This window comes from Chiloscyllium plagiosum, chromosome 5 (genome assembly GCF_004010195.1).
Source record: "Chiloscyllium plagiosum isolate BGI_BamShark_2017 chromosome 5, ASM401019v2, whole genome shotgun sequence".
Taxonomy (NCBI): domain Eukaryota; kingdom Metazoa; phylum Chordata; class Chondrichthyes; order Orectolobiformes; family Hemiscylliidae; genus Chiloscyllium; species Chiloscyllium plagiosum.
Window position 1 is genome coordinate 7,225,578 of NC_057714.1, and position 20,343 is coordinate 7,245,920.

Here is a 20,343-nt window from a genome sequence, read left to right on the forward strand (position 1 = left end):
GGCCTTGTAGATTTTTCTCACCACGTCAGCTATGACTTTCCAAATTCACATTAATTACTTCCCGCACCCTTATGGCTTTTTTTATGATGTGGCTGTCTGGATAAATCCCCAGGACCTGATCAGGTGTATCCCAGAACTTTGTAGGAAGCTAGGGAAGTGATTGCAGACCACTTGCTGAGATATTTTATCATTGATAGCCACAGGTGAGGTGCCAGAAGCTTGGCTAATGTAATGCTACTATTTAAGAAAGGTGGTAAGGAAAAGGTAGACTGATGAGCCTGTTGCCAGTGGTGGTTAAGTTGTTGGAGTGGATTATGAGGGACAGGATTTGCATGCATTTGGAAAGGCAAGGACTGATTAGGCTGTGGAGGCCTGTGTTCTCACCCTATCCCAAGCTTGCAGAGCGATATGCTACAAGATACATATAACCAATAGTTTCGTGTGGGGGAAATCATGTCTCACTATCTTGATTGAGGTTGTTTGAAGAATTGACCAAGATTGAAAGCAACAGTGGTAGACATTGTCCAAATGCACGTCAGCAAGGCATTTGACAAGGTTTCATATGGTAGACTGGTTAGCAGGGTTAGGTTACGTAATATCCATGGGATTTAGCCAATTGGATACAAAATTGACTTGAAGATATAAAAGGACAGTGAAGGTTACTTTTCAGACTGGAGGCTTGTGACCAGTTGTGTACCACAAGGATTATCATAGAGTCCCTACAGTGTGGAAACAAGCCATTTGGCCCAAGAACTACACCGACACACTAAAGAGTAACCTATTCAGACCCATTCCCCTACTCTATTACTCTACATTTACCCCTGACTAATGCACCTAACCTAAACATCCCTGAACACTATGGGCAATTTAGCATAGCCAATTCACTTTACGTGCACGTCTTTGGATTGTGGAAGGAAACTCCAAACAGACAGTTGCCAGAGGCTGGAATCAAACCCAGGTCGTTGGCACTGTCAGGCAGCAGTGCTAACCACTGAGCCATTGTGATTAGTGCTAGGTCCACTGTTTTTTATCATTTATATAAATGATTTGGATATGGACATGGGAGGTGTGGTCAGTAAATTTGCAGATTAGTGTAGTAAATTAGTGATGTTTTGGACAGTGAAGAAGGTTATCTCTGAGTACAATAGTACCTTGATCAGACAGGTCAAGGAGTGACAGATAGAGTTTAGTTAAATGGGACTAAATAAGTTTGGGATATCCAGTCAGCTTGGACAAGTTGGACTGAATGGTCTGTTTCCACGCTGTATAACTCTATGGCTCACTGTGTTCCCACAGCAACTCACCACTCAGCAGATATCTGCCAAGAGATTGGCATCTGTTGACAGGTCACTGTGCACCCAAAGACTGGCATTTCAAAGCTGCCACGTTCAGTCAAGGAACATGCTGGAGATGGGGAAGAAGGCACTGTGTTTCTCCAATCTGGGCCAGAGCAGAAGACGGCATGCCTTGTTATCCTAGTTGGAGGTCACCGGTTAATGCTGTCTCAAGCCTACAGAGGAATAGCCAGCACTGCCGCAGGAAAGGCAATAACCTCTGATTTCTCACATTATCTCCGACAATGCACTCATCTCCTCACAATGCTAATGCTCTGCCACTAAGAGTATTGCATGCAAAATTGTCTTCCATTCATTCGCTCTGAAACCCATCAAAACCTTACCACTTTTCTCCCACATGCTCCAGGAATAGCTGGTGTTATGCATTTCTCCCATTTCTGTCATTACATTTTACCCCTAGAAGTGCTACGATCAGTGGTTGCAGCAGGTTGAATGACTTACTCCACCCACGTGCACTCAAAGCCATTTTCTTCCCCGTTGTACAGTTCCGATTTGAATTGGTGAGCACTCCTCTTCCAGTGCTTCCAGCCTCAGTCTGTATGCGTCAGTGAGAGGTTTTGTTGGTGTTCCTAAGGATGCTTTTCCCCCCCACAAGGAAAGTGAAAAATTAAAGTTCTATGCAAAAGAACATAGAGTTTTAATCAACCATTTAAAATACAGTCTTTAGACTGCAGTTTAATTGTTAGCTCGTTAATCCTGAATGTTGGAGCATATATTGTGCACGTATACATATGTAGTAGCTTTATTCCTTTAAACATCTGTGGTCTCAGTCTTCGGCTATGCTGAACAAAACAGTTTTCTACCCAAATTGTAACAAATTGAGCAGTCTTATTTGCAGTCATAATATCGGGGGAATGACAGTGTAAACTGCAGAATCTTTAGTCAAAATTTAGACGTATATTTTTCCCAGGACTCATCAGTATTAAAGCGAGATTCAGAAGCCTCGTCTTTTCATCTATAACAAACATATTACATTTTTTTTGAAATATCAGTTTTTGTCCAAGTTATCTTTTGAATAAGAGGTCACCTAGATTTTTCCACATATATATGAGAGAGAAAGAGACTGGGCTGCTTTTAATTTCCTATTGTGTATATTCTATTAACTCAAGAACATACATTAAGCAAGAGAGTTGCAAACTGTCTTTCATCATAACTGGATTTTAAAAGTTGTACAGAGAGTATATAGCTTCTGTGTGCGCCACATCACTTCGATGAAATTGGCCTTCACACATGTACTCCATTATGTGCTATTAATTCCCAAGAGGTGAAGCAAGTGCTGGGGCCTCATTTACACATGTAAACATTCTCATTCCTGTTACAGACAGATGCCACAATACTTCAATCAATGCTACCACATCTGTATCTCAGGAGCAAAGCAGATACAGAACCTTGCCCCTGCCCCCAGGACACTTTCCACGTCTTTATTTTTAAAACACAAATTAGGTTTAACAGATGATAGCCTTTTGATTTCAAAACTTCAGAATGTGCACCTGTATTCTATTGGTTTAAAAAGAAAACAAATTACTGACAATGTGAGGCTTGAAGAGATAATCGTCAAAGAGAGCTGTTGAGTGTGGGTCATTAAGTATATTCCAGGCTTAAATAGACTGGATTTTTTTAAAAAATCAGTAAAGGAATCAAAGGTTATGGCCACTAGCCACATATGTAAGCAATGTGCACTCTTGGTCTTCCCCATCCCATCCCATAACCATTAAACAGTATCTTCCCTTTGGGAAAGGAAAAGGTGGATGGACGACGTAGGGAAAAATTTAGAAAATTCCCCTCCAGCAACTTCAGGCAATCAAAGGAAGGCCTGGAGTCTGAAACTAGAGTATTTAATATTCCACCTACCTTATGTACCCATTGATATCTGTCCTTCCTAGGAACTGTGTAGCTGTCTTTTCAAGACATGCAGTAAATCAACACCTCTGTATGAAACAGCAACTTTTATCAAAGGGGATTTGAGTTGTGACTTTTAATTAGTTGCATTCCCGGGATCTCAAGTCTCTCCTAAATCAGAGATTTTTATTTTTAGATTCACGTTAAATAAATGCTCTCTACTCAGCATGGCCTTGATGTCTCATTCAAAACTAGAAACGAGTTTTGAATTGTGCCCTGTACAAATATTTTCAGAAGTTACTATTTTAATGCTTAAAATTTTCATTGGCAGTCCCTCACAAATGAGGGTGACTCTCTTCTATTCTCAGGGCGAGTCCACAGGTAGCTGTACAAACTGATGCAGCTACTGCAGGCTCTGTAACACTTGGGGAAGAAGCTAGTCGAGGGATTGGGTTGGTGTGGCAGCACCCTCTTACTCTGTTTTCGCCTGGCTTGCACTTTTTCCAGATTGCTTAAAATAAAAAGGATTATCATTATCTATGCTGGCAATTTCAAAGAAAATTGAATTTTTGGTTTTCTCCGTTCATTGACAAATGTAGTACTGTGTATATTCCAGCTTTTAGTTTCAGTGCGTAACCTGCTACTTTTATGCATCAAATTTACATCAGCCGATCCACTCCATATCTTGTTTATTGCCAAGTGTTTTATAGTCCAATTTCACAGTGTACTAAAATTTATACTTTTGTGTTATTGGTTTATTTAATTTATATCAATTAAAGTAGGCTTCATATTCACTACTGACTTCCATGAATTAATTTCTTCTACCACCTGATGCCAAATGCTAACTTGTGGCTGGTTGCAAGATGCCGTAGATTTCAATAACCCTCTACTAGAGCCGTATTTTTAAAATCACTCAAGGATATTTATCAACATGAGATCAAAATGGCATTAACAGTTTCCTATTGCATTTAAATATTGTTGAGGAGTGTATAAGTTTATAAATGAATCAGTATAATGTAGAATAAAAGCAATTGTTTCCAAGTGGATTGTGGTGTTCATTAAATTCTAAGGGATTATCAGGAGGAAAAATGGTTTGCTTTTGAGTGACTTAACAGTCAGATATCTACATTTTCAATGTCTTGGGACTTTTCACGCAACAGCCCCAGTAATGGGGGCAAGTTAAATTCAGATTTTTAAATACCACCGCAACATTTCATTTTAAACAATATCATGAAATATCGCAAGGATTTCAGAGGAGCTTTGATAAACTGCTGACATATTTAAAATACGACAGAGCCACATAAGGAGATACGAGGACAGATGGCCAAAATTATGCTCAAAGGGAGGTACAGTTTAAACAGTCATATCAATTTGGAGATGTTTGTGAGGAACACTGGAGCTTAGGCAGGCAGCTGATTACACAGTCACCACTGGTGGGCCAATTAAAATAGAGGATATGCCCACGAGATGAGAAATTGAACGGTTGGGGAGCAGAGAAAGGGAATAAGGACAGAGATGGAATGGCAAACAAGGATGAGAATCTGAAAACAAAGATGCTGCTTAACTAGGAACCACTGCAGGTAAGTCAGCAGAGTTTCGGATGACCTCAAATTTACAGAGGGGGTACTACATGGGTGGAGGAGAAAGTGAGGTGCTGTAGATCAGAGCTGGCCAGGCAGCATCCAAGCAGCAGGAGAATCGATGTTTCGGGAATAAGCCCTTCATCAGGAATGCGGGCGTGGAGGTAGTGGGCTGAGAGATAAATAGGAGGGTGGGGCTGGAGGGGAAGGTAGCTGGGAAGGCAGTAGGTAGGTGCTGCCAGGGGTGATGGTGATAGGTCAGAGTGGAATGGATAGGCAGGAAGGAAGATGGATAGGTAGGACAGTTCAATAGGGCAAGAGGGTGGGGCCGAATTGGAAGGGGAAGACGCGGAGTGGGGAGCTGGTGACATCGATGTTGATGCCATGTGGTTGGAGGGTGATGAGGCGTTCTTCCTCCAAACGTCAGATGGCTTGGATTTGGCAGTGGAGAAGGCCCAGCTCTTGCATGTCCTTGGCGGAGTGGGAGAGGGAGTTGGAGTTCGCAGCCACTGGGTGGTGGGGTTGGTTGGTGTGTGTCCCCCAGAGGTGTTCTCTGAAACGTTCCGCGAGTTGGCGCCCTGTCTCCCCAATGTAGAAAAGATCACACCAAGAGCAATGGACACAGCAGATGAGGTGTTTGGATGAGCAGGAAAATCCCTGCCGGGTGGCAAAAGGATCCTTTGGGACCTTGGATGGAAGTGAGGGGGTGTGGGCACAGGTTTTACACCTCTTGCAGCGGCGAGGGTAGGTGATGGGGGAAATGGAGGGAGCGGGGTGGAGGTAGACCTAACAAGGGAATCGTGGAGGTAAAGGTCTCTGCGGAATGCTATAGGGGTGGGAGGGAAATATATCTCTGATGGTGGGGTCTGATTGTAGGTCGTGGAAATGGTGCAGGATAATGTGCTGTAGCTGGAGATTAGTGGGGTGTAATTGAGGACCAGGGATTCTATCCTTATTATGGTTGGAGGGGTGGGTTCGAGGGTGGAGATGCGGGAAGTGGAAGAGATGCCCAGGAAGGCATTGTTGGTCATGTGAGAGAGGAAATTGCAGCCTTTGAAATAGGAGGCCACCTGGGATGTCCTGGAGTGGAACTGATTCACCTGGGAGCATATACAGCAGAGGCCAAGGAATTGGGAGTGAGGGATAGCATTTTTACTGGGGGGAAGATGGGGTTGGGAGGAGGTGTAGTCTGTGTAGCTGTGAGAGTCGGTAGGTTTGAGGTTGATGTCAGTTGATGTCCATGTTGAGTTGGTCACTGGAAATGGAGACAGACAGGTCCAGGAAGGGAGGTGTCTGAGATGGTCCAGGTGAACTTAAGGTCAGGGTGGAAGGTTTTTATGAAGTTGATGAACTGTTTAACCTCCTCGTGGGAGCATGAGGTGGCACCGAGAGAGGCCAACTTGAAGAGTGTCAAGCATAAAGCTAAGTCATTGATGAAGATTTCAGTAGGTAAGCTCAGGTGGGTAGAATTGAACAATGTTACAGAGATAGAAATAGGTTGTCTTAACAGTGGCATGAATATTAGGGTCAGATACAACACCGAGACTATGGACAATCTGCTTTAGCCTCAGAAAGTTGCCTTGGAGAGAGATGTAGAAATACATCTGTCAGAAACTCCATCTCGTCATAATACATCAGATCGCAATACTAGCGAAACAGTAACCTGTTGTTAACTGCTATAAAGGAATTAGCCTGCATGCCAGAGTTGGGACAAACATATTTTAACCACAATAATAATTTCATTCTAATATTTAGGATTACTAAAAACTAACATTAGACATTTGTCAACAGCTGAACTCATCTTTATTATAAACAGAGGTCCCACTGCTTTATAAAGCTGGATACACAATCACCAGTGACAAACAAAACTTAAATAAACGTTCAGATCTAACATAATAGCGGAATTATTCAGAAAATGTATACCAGAAAAGGGACATTAAATATCAAATTCACAATGAAGGATATTTTCTAACAGCTTAATGGAAGTGGAACATTTTACAGGATATATATTCAGGTACTGTTGTCCAGAAGCGCACACTTTTTTTTTTACAGCATCAGAATGAAACTCAAAAGTCAGGATATCATATGTACTCAAACTTGTTAAAACAAATTCAAATATTTGTATATAGTCACAGTTTGAAGGCTGAAGCATTATACAGTTTAGGATCCATAATAGATTATATGTCCGAAATGTGCTTTTGCCTAATGTTCTAAAGTAAAACTACAATCAATTTTAAGATAATCATCCATGGCAGAGTGATAACATTGCAAATAGTGTTCAAATTAGATATACTTGGTTGTTTTCTACCGCAACTATTCATTTCAGTACTTGCACTATTAGTCATGCTTTTACATAACTTTTATGCACTGCGGTGTATGCATGAGATTAAAGATGGTTTTGAATAAAGCAAAACTACTTGTTCAGCCAGTATTAAAGGTGCCATTCAGTAATAGCAATATCTAGTGTACTAACTAAATTTTTAAAATTCAATGCAACTAATTTTAGTTACAGATCAAGGAACTTCAATAGGCTTTGTAATTTAATCAAAGCTCTGAACGTTTTCAGAAAAATGTGTCATGACATGTTTTTCAAATACACGCTGGTCACAGTCTGGGGGAAATTGTTCATTGCACATGGGACACACCTTCCAATGACTTTCAACATGCTCTTCAAATTTGCTCTGATCATAGTTAGGTGGAAATACCACATCACACAGTGGGCACTTCTTGTGGAGGTCAAGGCTACAAAATTTAAAACAAAGCATGTTAATGATTTTTTTTTTAAAAACACGGAAAAAGTTACATGAAAAATACATTCTTGAGAATCTAAGAAATCAACTTGCCTTGAATTAAAGCAGAAGTGAGCACCTCGTTCTTGTAGCCGGAATCCTGGAGGATCAGAAATACCTGTCAGTGAGCCACCTTCTCCTTCATCCTGTCAATAAGAAGATGTTAAGCACTTAAACAAGGAAATGACAATAATTTCAAGAACTTTATTTGCAAGTGATCACATAGCAATTATAAAAAAGGCCAGTCAAAAACAGCACCCCTACATTGCAGTGACACACTCCAGATCTAACATAGAAGTACTGCCAAACAAAGTCTCAAGTGTCACACTAATATATCAAAACTTTAATTCCTAATGCTTTGCCTTGGTCTGCATAAGTATCAATTACAAATTATCTGTTTCAAAACAGGTTTGTCTCTATCAGAAATATCTTACACTGCTTTCAGAGTGAGTTTCCTTTCCACACTGTTACATTAATTGTGTAAACCCACATTCTAGAACTGAAATAATGTGGCACAGTAAACTCCTAATTATACCTAACTGCAATTAAACAGAATTGGAACTCCAGGATGTCACATTTAGATCATATTTCTGAAGGATTTTAGATCATATTTCTGAAGGTGTTTGAAAATAATCTCTTCCAATGCAAACATTTTTTGAGCAAGGGTTAAATTTTGGAGCAAGGATTTTTAAAAAATCTAGATAGAGATTTTTAAAATGTTAATTTGAAATTATTTCCCATGAAGAATTACATCTTACTCTGGTCTTGCGGTTTGTTACATCCCTCCCTCTGGACCAGTAACACCAGGTTCAGGTCCCACAACAGGACTTGACAGTCATGGAAAGGGAGTCAGAACATGACAGAACAGGCTGATATTCGTCTCTAAATCCCTCCAATACAACTGTGGCAAGCTGTAGGAGCTGGAGAATTTCCAAAATCAGTCAAAACTATGCTTTAGCCTTCGGCTGCAGTGCAATTGCCTCCACATATGAAAAGAGTCCATGCCTGAGTTCTTGCCATGGGCAAGAGTCATTCTTGTTTGGAGGAACTACCACATATACCTCACGCTAATGGTGTTGTGAAGTCCTATGATCTCAGAAGGGCAGAAACTGGATAGCATAACCTTTTTTTTAAACAAAACAGCAATGTCACAAGAGCAGTTAAATTTGTTGAAGGGAAAAAGGTTGTTGAAGGGATGTTTTTTCCAATATCAACAAGTTTATAAAATGAAGGATTAATCGAAAATATTTTGTTCAAACTGGCTAACATGAGATGCTCTTTATTTTGCCTCAAGTGAGAGTGAAGAAACAACCCATGAGAAAAAACATGAGTAGCCTGTTGATGTCACTAAAGCCTGTTGATACTGTAACAGGTATATTCAGAGAAGTAAGCATTAACAGCAATACAAGAATCTCAAAAGTCTTTAGTAACAACTGAAGCCATTAAACCTGAATAAAGCATCATGATCTGCCCATGTTTGTAATATACTTGTTTTGTTAAAACCTGCAAATATCTACAGGGTTCGTATAACATTTCCAAAGTAAATGAATTTTACAAGTAGTTTATTACTTGAGGCCCATTTCACAATTTTTACACAACATTCGGTGTTGGCAAAGAATTCTACAAGTTACTCAAAAATTAGAGTTGATGCTTAGTTAGTTACTCTTACAAATGTAACATGACTCAAAATTTAATAACCCGCATAACAATTAAATATTTATTAGGAGATAAACAGCACACCAACAGTCCTTACACACATTCTTCCAAGTTTGAAATCACTGTCAGTGTGGATGTTAAATAACCATAAAAAGTAGGAACAGAAGGAGATCATTCAGTCCATCAAGTCTGATCTGCCATTCAATTATCATTGATCATTGAATATTATGACTGATTCGATAATATTCAATTCTATTTTACTGCCTTATCCACATAACCGTCTATTACCACACTAATTTCTCAGCCTTGAATACAGCTATTGACCTACCCTCTGTGGTTAAAAAAACTCTGCAAATTCACTAACATCAGAGAAGTAATTCCTCCACATCACTGCCCTCACAGTGTACGCGGCAGATACTCATGCGACTCGGCCAACATTGTCTGTCTCATACATTGCAGGCAAGGATATCCTGAGGCATGGTACGTTGGCAAGACCGAGCAGAAGCTACAGCAACAGATGAATGGACACTGAACAACAGACAGACAGACAGGAGTGTTCCCTCCCAATCTGAGAACACTTCAACGGTCTGGGACATTCAACCTTGTACCTTCGGGTGACCATCATCCAAGGTGGATTTCGAGATAGGCAACAACGCAAAGTGGCTGAGCAGAGGTTGACTGCCATGTTCAGTACCCATGGGGATAGCCTCAACTGGGACCTTGGGTTCATGTCACTACATGTGACCCCACTGCACTATACACTCTCACACACACTCCTACAGACCCATACATACATACAGACCCTCTCTCATAAACACACACCCACACACACACACACCTCTCAAGGACTTATATACCTTCATATACACACTCACAGATACTCATACCACAACCCTACACATGTACCCACAACTTTGTGGGGTGAATTTGTACCTGCAGAATTACATTTTATTTTGCTCAAAAACTGTATGAATCTATGTAAGATTCTGTAAATCCCTTTTTTTAGATTAGAATCAGTCTGAACACTGTGGCACAGACAGCCTCACACAGGGCACCTCACACCTTCAATGCATTATCTGAGCAGACATGACATCTATTGTTAAAGTTCACTTGAGAATGTAACTTTAAAAAAATAGTTCTGGGGTTTACATATGAAAGAACCAAAACCAATATGGTCATTCTAAAAGATGAGAGACTTAGCAAACAATCCAAGTCTTTTTCCATATATAATTTCAGTTACATCACACTGTAAACTTTTGTTATAACTTTTGTTATGAAGGAGCAGCACTCCGAAAGCTAGTGCTTCCAAATAAACTGGTTGTACTATAACCTGATGTTGTGATTTTTAAATCTGTACTGCCCTAACTGGTGACTACTTATTCTGAGATTATATACCCTCTCGTCCTAGATTCTCCCCCAAGTGGAAACAATCTCTCAGCATTTACCTTGTCAAGCCTCCTAAACATCTTTTATGTTTCAGTAAGGTCACCTCTCAAGGAATAAAAGCCTAAAGTGCTCAACCTCTTCCTATTAGAAAATCCCTCCACATTAGGAATCAACATTGGAGGCAATCCAGAGAAGACTCACAATGACAACGTATTTTTTCTGAGCTATTGGGACCAAAACTGTTCACACTATTCCAGATGTGATAGTACCTTGTATAGTTTTACAATATGCCCCTACTTTCATATTCCATTGTTTGTAGGCCAAAATAACATTTGCCTTTCTTATTAGCTGCTGAACCTGAATGCTAGCTTTTGAGATTTATGCACACGGACTCCAAAATCATTATGCTGTAGATGTTTGCAGTCTTTCTCCATTGTTAATATTTAGATCCTCTATTCTTCCTGGCAAAGTGCATAACTTCACAATTTCCCATGTCAAAATCTATCTGTGAAGTGTTTTGACACTCATTTAAACCACCTATATCCCTCTGCAGATTTTGTGTGTTATCCTGACTACTTGCCTCCTCACTTTTTTTTTGTCATCCACAAACTTGGCAATGCTCTCATCATTCAAGCATTCATATATCTTTGTAAATATTGTGCCCCAGCACTGATCCCTGTGGCACTCCAAAAATTACTGGTTGCCATCCTGAAAATGCCCCCCTTATCATAACTGTTTGGCGATCATCTTTACATACCACTATACTAACTCCAAACACATGGATTCTTACCTTCGGTAGTCTACTAATGTGTGGTAACTCTTCAAATTACTTCTGGAAATACAAATATATTACATGCACTGCCTCTCTTTTATCTAAACTGCTTGTTATCTCCTCAAAACATTCTAATAACTACCTCAGGCACAACACCCCCTTTTTGAAGCCATGCTAACTCTGCTTGATTATTTTACATAATTCAAATGCCCTATTACATCCTTCATAATAGATTCTAACATTTTCCCAATAACTGATGTTCAGCTGGCTGGCCTGCAGTGACATTTTTCTCGTCTCCTTCCTTTTGCTAAATAAGGGCATTTTCCAATCATCTGGCACTTTTTTGGAACAAAGGAGTTTTGCAAGATTACAACTAGCACATCCGTAACTTCTGTAAACACTTATTTTAAAAACCTGGGCTGCATCACACTAAGTCCAGTTGTGTAACAGTCCAACAGGCATGGCATTTAGCTTGACATTCCTGGAACAAGAATTCAAATTCGTAGTCCAGACGTTCAGACAAATGTCAAGGGATTACTAGTTCAAGACCATGATAGCAACCTGGGGAGTTTTATTTCAGATTTATTAAATAATTGAAGTTAAAAGGCTAGTCTCATTAATAATCATCACAAAACTATCACATTGTTATAAAAACTACACTACTCCATGAGGCCTTGCATCATTCCCTCAGCTTTGCAGCTGCACGTGTGCAGTCACGCCAAGATTCTACACAAATTTCTTTTGATAAAGGTTGACATACTATCTGCCTTTTTAACTGGTGTCCCTGTATGCAAATTACTGAGAGATGACACACAGGACTGCCAAGCAAAGTCCATTTGGGCATCAACATTTCTCAATTTAACACCAGGCAAGAAATACGCTGCATCTTGACTCTTCTTTCCAAAATAGATAACTGCACTTAATTTTACATTACATTCCATTAACTATGCGCTTATTCACTCAACCTGCTCAAATCCTCTTGAATCCTCTTTACCTCTTCCTTGCGATTCACATTTCCACCCTATTTTGTGACACCTGCACAAGTTAAGGCTGCCTGAACATAATTAGCAACGGCTACTAGATGGAGAAATGAAATATATGATTGCCACAAAGTAGATAATGAACTGTTATAGGCAGACTGGTCATTACTATGAAAGGTACCTCCTGTCGACTGTCACCTGCCCTTTTAGCCTTCATGCCCACTATTTGTGGCCCATGGTCATGTGGCTCCTCATATAATTCAAGTGCTGATAGTGGAGCTGAAAATCTTTCAATACTATTTGGCCTCTGATTGGCCTTCCAGACTTCAGAGCCTACTGTTATTATGTAAATTCATAACTGGGCACTGAATGCAGACATAGCCAAATAGGAGCCTCTTTCCAGGAAAATAGCTCTGCCAACTTGGGTCCTGGCATAGAGCACTCAGGGCATCCATTGAGTTGAGACATCAGAATCCTAAAGAATTCAGAAAATTCCTGGCTAAAGCGTCCAGTGATTATACACCAATCTCAAGCATCATTGTTTTAAAACTAAAATTATTTCTGCTTGCTTTAGTATATTAGATAGCATTAAAGTTGTCAGCGCTGGTTCAGTGGTAATGATGTTAGAAGTTTGCAAGTTCACATTTCACTCCAGAAACTTAACCCATAATTCAAGTTGAATACTGAGACAATGTTGTACTACTGGAAGTCTTCTGGATGAGGTACCATCTCGCTGTCATAAAAGATCCCATGACAGCGACATGGGCGGCACGGTGGCACAGTGGCTAGCACTACTGCCTCACAGCGCCAGAGACCCAGGTTCATTTCCCGCCTTAGGCGACTGTCTGTGTGGAGTTTGCACGTTCTCCCCGTGTTTGCGTGGGTTTCCTCCGGGTGCTCCAGTTTCCTCCCACAGTCCAAAGATGTGCAGGTCAGGTGAATTGGCCGTGCTAAATTGCCCGTAGTGTTAGGTAAGGGGTAAGTGTAGGGGTATGGGTGGGTTGCGCTTCGGCGGATCAGTGTGGACTTGTTGGGCCGAAGGGCCTGTTTCCACACTGTAATGTAATCTAATCTAATCTAAACATAGCGAGAAAAACAAATGGGGAGATGTCCATGAAGTTTATGCCAACATTTATCCATCACTTTGTCATCAGTCATCTGCCTGGCTGTACCTGCATTGCCATTTGTTGAACCTTGTGTACAAAGCTGGTTAAATAAAAACTGAAAGAACTGAGGATGCTATAAATCAGAAACAAAAACAGAAATTCCTCAAAAAGCTCAGCAGGTCTGGCAGCATGTGTGGAGAGAAATCAGAGTTAATGTTTTGCTCAAGTGACCCTTCTTCAGAATTCAAAGCTGGCTGCCTGGTTTCCTGCTTTATAACAGCGACTATACCTACAAAATACTTAATTCACTATGACAGTTTAGGACAGCCAATGGCTGTGAAAAACACTACAGAAATACAATTTCCTTTAAGACTGTTTTACTTCTATGTTAAGTTTGAGACATTTAATGGCATCAGTATATTTTACCAAACTTAATGTGGCTAACTACATGATTGGGAATGTAGAAGTAGAAAATTACTTAATTTCTCTACCACTTCTCACATTTAGAAAATTATGAAGCAATTCTCTGTACTGCAGCCACATATATGTTTCTGTGATAGCGATATCTAAATTAAGAACTGGAATTTAGGACATTTTATAAAAAGTAGTACTAATCAAAAAGGAAAAAAGCAAGAAACAAATCTTTTTTCTGACACAAGTGATTTTGACGGGTTGATATGGAATGTAATTTAGTCATTATTTTTGTACATTTTGACCCTCATGTGGAGGTTACAGGAGAAACTTGCTTTTGCCATCATTCACTACGTACTCAGCAGCAGATTACCGAATTGGCCCAAAGCTACCATAAAGCACATGCACCAAAATCAGCAGTGTACAAATACATAATTATCTTGGTTAGAATTCAGACACACAAATCCTTAATCACCTTAAGCTCATGTTTATCACTGGAGAATTTTATTTAAAGAAACAAAAATTCAAATGAATAAACTGACAGCCAAAAGATTCAATGGCTATTTAATCCAGATCAATGGCTTCAATGCTCCACAAAAAAATTAATGTCTATGAAACACACAGCACATGACTAGAGCCCAAAACCCATAACAAAACAACTGAATAAGAATAAAACAACATTTCAAATGGGATAAAAAAGACCTAGAAAACAGAAAAGCTGTCAATTTCAATTCTGAAAAGTCTGTCAATCATGATCTTCACAAGAAAAAAAACTGTTCAGCCCTGCACTACACTTGCCAGCGGTCAGCTCGGAGTGATCTGTATATCCCAGTAATGCTAGTCAAGCGTGTCACACATGTCACAGCGCAGTCAGACATATCAGCTAAATTGCCCAGTTGGGCTGCTCCTCTCATCAGTTCTGTCAGTAGTGCTCTCATTTCATGAACACTAACAGCACATAAATAGCTGCAGCAGGCACTGATGAGGATCACAATGCTGATGGACAGCAGAGTCAGCCTCACAGCTCCCATCAACAGTCAGGGCGATTCTGCCTCACTGGAGGATGTGTCCAAATCTGCTTGCAATTTGAAAAAGCATCATCTGAGAAACTCATATATATGGATCATATGCAGCCCTTAAACAGACAAGTATTGCAAAGAGCAAAAAATACAATGCAACAAGAAAATCTCCATCTCAACCCTCAGGAGTAAATTCCCACTGCAACTTCAGTGTTGCTGTAAAATAATTTTGAGTTACCGGATTAAAAAGAGTTAGGGTTTCACCTGCATATTTTTAAAACTTTAATGTAAATGTTAATGAAGAATGATTCTGCTGTCATCCACACACTTTACATTTTAGTATCTGGGTGTTGAACACTGTACATGCACAATTTTTATCCTGAATAGGAGAACTGGAATGCCAAACCAGCAATATGGAATGAGTATGAGCAAGATAGAATCCTGAGACCCAGACTTGCAGTATATAAAAAAACTAAACGTTAAATGTCACCACTCACTCATGAGTCTTCCACAACTGTACCTAAAGCAATTCACAGCTTGTCCTCATTTATTTAGCATGCTGGAAAAAAAAATTAATAAAATGGGAATGGCACGGTGGCACAGTGGTTAGCACTGCTGCCTCACAGCGCCGGAGACCCGGGTTCAATTCCCGCCTCAGGCAACTGACAGTGTGGAGTTTGCACGTTCTCCCTGTGTCTGCGTGGGTTTCCTCCGGGTGTTCCGGTTTCCTCCCACAGTCCAAAGATGTGCAGGTCAGGTGAATTGGCCATGCTAAATTGCCCGTAGTGTTAGGTAAGGGGTAAATGTAGGGGTGTGGGTGGGTTGCGCTTCGGCGGGTCGGTGTGGACTTGTTGGGCTGAAGGGCCTGTTTCCACACTGTAATGTAATCTAATCTAATCTAAAAATAAAACTAGTTCGATATATGGAAATAGCTAACTAGGACTTCCCAAAGTGTGAGATGTGACACAAGGTTTGGGAGCTGTGGGCTCCGAGATGATCGCACCTGCTGTGGAAATAATAATTTCTAATGGTTGTGAAACCCTTTTAAATCCTCATGTCTTATCTTGCTGATTGGGCTAATGGGCTGTTCTCTGGGGCCCAACTGTTACAAAAACAAAAGCCAATGAAAAGCTTGGCATTTCCTCTTCTTGTAGAAAGCCTATATATTTAATAATTATCATCACAAATTACTAATAATCAGGAGTTAATTACATTAAGTTCATACGTCCCATCAAATTACTAACAATCCACCCACCGTTTAAAAAAATCGGTATGAATAAATATTTGGCTTGGGATATTTGATTAGAAATGTTTACAGCATTTCAGTGAAAAACATTTTGGAGGAGCACACATTTTCAGATAACACGAATGTAAATTCATCAGTTTTAATTTGTAAAATTATATGTTCTTAATGTTAAATTCTCACTCATTTTAATAAATTCCAATGTGATTTTTATTTTTTACTTAATCACAATGATGTCTGCAGCTCAAGATTCTTGCATTTCACCATTCAGATGGTGTCTGAATGCTCACTCATCCATTTTATACAAGAAAGGTTTGCATTTATAGTTACTTTCACGACCTCAGCCAACAAGGCAAAGTATAGTCAGTCCAATGCGGAAAAAGTAATTAAGATCTCAGAGTTAATTACAGGGGACATAATCAGATTCTTTTTGGAACAGTATCACCAGTACAGCAGATTTCTCTTCCCTTCTTTGAAATAGTGCCATGGAAACTTACATGCCCTGAAGGAATACATGTTGCTGTGGAGTGGCTGTCTGGATATTGAGAGAGAGAGAGAGCAAGAGAGCGCGAGCGAGATATCCAGGACGAGCAAATATACCCTTAAATATCTGAGCCACACCATTCAGAAAAGAAGGTAGGAAACAAAAAAAGTTGATAGAAGTGTGGATCTGTCTCCCACAAAAAGCCATACATACAATCAGAATTTCTATCTTTCTATGCATTTATCACTATTAAATAAACCTGATGTCTACTAGATACTAGATATTGTATTTAGGATACAATAACCCTTTGAAACTTGGTCATGAACAAGGTCAGGGAGAAAGTGAGGTCTGCAGATGCTGGAGATCAAAGTTGAAACTTTATTGCTGGAACAGCACAGCAGGTCAGGCAGCATCCAGGGAACAGGAGATTCGACGTTTCGGGCACAGGCCCTTCTTCAGGAATGTCACATAAGTAGCTTTGATGGGAACATTAATGGAATAATAGGGAAAAAAATGACAATGTAAAAAACATCACAGCTACCAAATCAGAGTTGTCATGTACACACCAAGGGCAAAGTCCTTCAAGTAAAAGCAAACTTGAAGAGGGGAGTTTTTTCCTTACTCATAGTACTTAGTATGTGCTTTTTAGGTAAATTGAATATTAGCTGCTTATATACATTTTATTTTCTGACCCTGCTAAAAGTCATGACTTATTTTCTAAAACCTCACCCGCAGTTGCAGAGTGACAGAAGTAGCTACAGCACAGGAAGAGGCTGTTTGGCCCTCTGTGACCATGCCTACTCTTCATGCAGGACCCAGCAAGCCCAATTCCCCCGCTGTTACACACAGCCTTGACTTTTCTTCCCCTCATCAGGTAATTATCCCATTTCTTTTTGAAAGCACCAATTAACTACCGCACCTCAATCTCAGCTGTGTATTCCAGATGTTAAACACTCAATGCGAAAAATGTTAATTCTTGTTCTTTTGTTAATCACCTTAAAACCGAACCCTCTGATTCTACCATAGGAAAATGTTTCTCATTGACTGGCTAGATGTCCCAGATTTTGGGCACTTTTAGCAAATTTATTTCCAAACTTCTCTTCTCTAAATATAAGATTCTAGTTTCACCAACCTATCCATGTAATTGATGCTTCTCATCTGCAAAACTATACTCTTAAATCTTTACGGAAAATAATACACAATATGGAGTTCCGCATTTTAAACTTCAAAGGGTTAGGGGTTATTTGTCATCCCATACAAATGCACCTTAAGCAAAAAAACAGTCTCTCAAATTAGGAAAATATGCCACATTTATGGTTCTTACTGTGGAAATTAGTTACAATAAAAAGCAGCCTCTCTTTTTCGAACTACATTACATAAAAGAGAAACTGGCAATCAATAAACCATCATATCTGAGAATATAGAATTTAACAAAGACATGTAAAGCAAATTAAAACATTTTATGGATTGGAGTTACAATTTCAATCTGGCAAAAATGCAGTTCCAAGATGAGGGGAATCCAGTTGATGCATGCATAACTAATACAAATTATTCTGCTGGTTGTCTGATCTATTGAATCCAATACAAATTAAATAATTAGGATGATTGATTTTTAGGTGCACAGTCTGATTAAATTACATCGAAATTATCTTTTAAAGCAAAGAAAACAATTTTTTTATTATTATTCCTTAATCACTAAGTGGCTTCATGCTTTTCATAGCCCTTGAAATTCTGTAAAGTCCATGACGTACATCCCATTATCTTTACTGGTGACCCACAGACAATCTGCTTATTGGAACACATTAGAATCCCTCTGTCTCATTACAAAAGCTGAGTTATGTCAGCAAATGAGCACAAGACACAAGAACTCTTTCTCATGGGTTTGCAGAAGGGCAAAGAGGATCAAAGATACTCAGATCAGCATGAATATGGTGCTAATTAAACTGCAGCAGATGACTAAAAGAGCTTGTCATGTGCAATACATGCACCAGGGATGGCCATATTAGAAATGCAGAATGAACACCAAGGTAGGTAACATCACAAAGTGCACATTTCTAATCTTTCAATGTGGTGTGAAAGTTGTGACAGTTTCTCTAATTATACGCAGTAATAGACAGGAGAGGTTAAAAGTCAGGTAGGTGAAAATCATTTTCCTTTCCTAAGATGCTGAACCCTAGGTTTGAAATCATGCCTGTCTGAACACTGCTCAACTCCTACAAAGGTTAATAGCAATTAAATGCAGCAAACTAGACTAAATGAGAAACAGGTCGTGATACCACTGTACTCACTGTGAACAGAATAGCAGAATTCCAAACAATAGAACTCTGCAAATCATTTGAATTTGTCCAGGGCACTAACTTAAGTTGCCATTGCAAAATACTTGCATTGATGTTTTTTTTGGAGGAAACGAAGTTCTAGTTACTAATAGGAGAACCATGTTCAAAAATGATAGAACTGATGACAATTATATTGGATACCAGTACAGTGAACACCTCTGGGACACCCGCACCAACCAACCCAACCGCCCCGTGGCTGAACACTTTAACTCCCCCTCCCACTCCGCCAAGGACGTGCAGGTCCTTGGCCTCCTCCATCGCCAGACCATGGCAACACGACGCCTGGAGGAAGAGCTACTCATCTTCCGCTTAGGAACCCTTCAACCACAAGGGGTGAATGCAGATTTCTCCAGCTTCCTCTTAATGTTGTCATAAGCTCTTCTTAGCCTGCTTAGCACACCCTCCTCATTCCTGAAGAAGGGCTTATGCCCGAAACGTCAATTCTCCTTCTCCTTTGATGCTGCCTGACCTGCTGCGCTTTTCCAGCAACACATTTTTAAGCTCTGATCCCCAGCATCTGCAGTCCTCACTTTCTCCTACCAGGAGAGTGGCCAGTTTCCCGTCACCAAATCACCCTTTATTTATATGTGCACAGTATGTGACACTCGTCCAGCTTCCTCAGAGTCAGCTCTGAGTGAACAAAATCTTTGACACTCCTATTTATTTGTCAGCCAGGGCACTCTGACTGGACCAAGTTAACAGCCCCAATCATTGAACTCATACTATAATGCCCAAATGCTAGACTTCATTACAATCACTACAGATCTCATCTTGTGCAACATCCTTATTTTTAAAATGTGGCACTTTACTAAATGCCTTCTTGTAAATCCAAACACATGACTTGTAGCAGGAGAAAGTGAGGACTGCATATGCTGGAGAACAGAGTAGAGACTGTGGTGCTGGAAAAGCACGGGTCAGGTGCATCCTACAAGGAGGAGAATCGATGTTTCGGGCATAAGCCCTTCAACCTTTCATTCTATTACTTTGTCAAACACTTTGTCACTTGTGATACAGACTGTTACAAAACCTTCCCTCCCATTGATACCTTGCTGACCGAATCAACATGGACATTTACTATCTCCCATGAGGAGGTTGAACAGTTCATCCACTTTACCAACACCTTCCACCCCGACCTCAAATTTACCTGGATCGTCTCAGACTCCTCCCTCCCCTTCCTAGACCTTTCCATTTCTATCTCAAGTGACCGAATCAACATGGACATTTACTATAAACCGACCGACTCCCACAGCTACCTAGACTACACCTCCTCCCACCCTGCCCCCTGTAAAAACGCCATCCCATATTCCCAATTCCTTCGTCTCCACCGCATTTGCTCCCAGGAGGACCAGTTCCAAAACCGTACAACCCAGATGGCCTCCTTCTTCAA

At 40.1% G+C, this 20,343-nt stretch overlaps 1 protein-coding gene across 2 annotated transcripts in view; it reads right to left on the bottom strand.

The window, feature by feature from the left end:
* Window positions 1-6,558: 6,558 nt before the first annotated feature.
* Window positions 6,559-20,343, bottom strand: part of tax1bp1b (Tax1 (human T-cell leukemia virus type I) binding protein 1b) — a 101,253-nt gene continuing 87,468 nt past the window's right edge. For both annotated transcript variants that reach the window (XM_043689537.1, XM_043689538.1), the window contains exons 17-18: window positions 7,618-7,709; window positions 6,559-7,516 (exon numbers count right to left, since the gene is read on the bottom strand). In XM_043689537.1, the coding sequence (XP_043545472.1) occupies window positions 7,315-7,516; window positions 7,618-7,709 (294 nt within the window). In that variant the 3' untranslated portion in view covers window positions 6,559-7,314. The remainder of the gene's footprint in view (window positions 7,517-7,617; window positions 7,710-20,343) is intronic.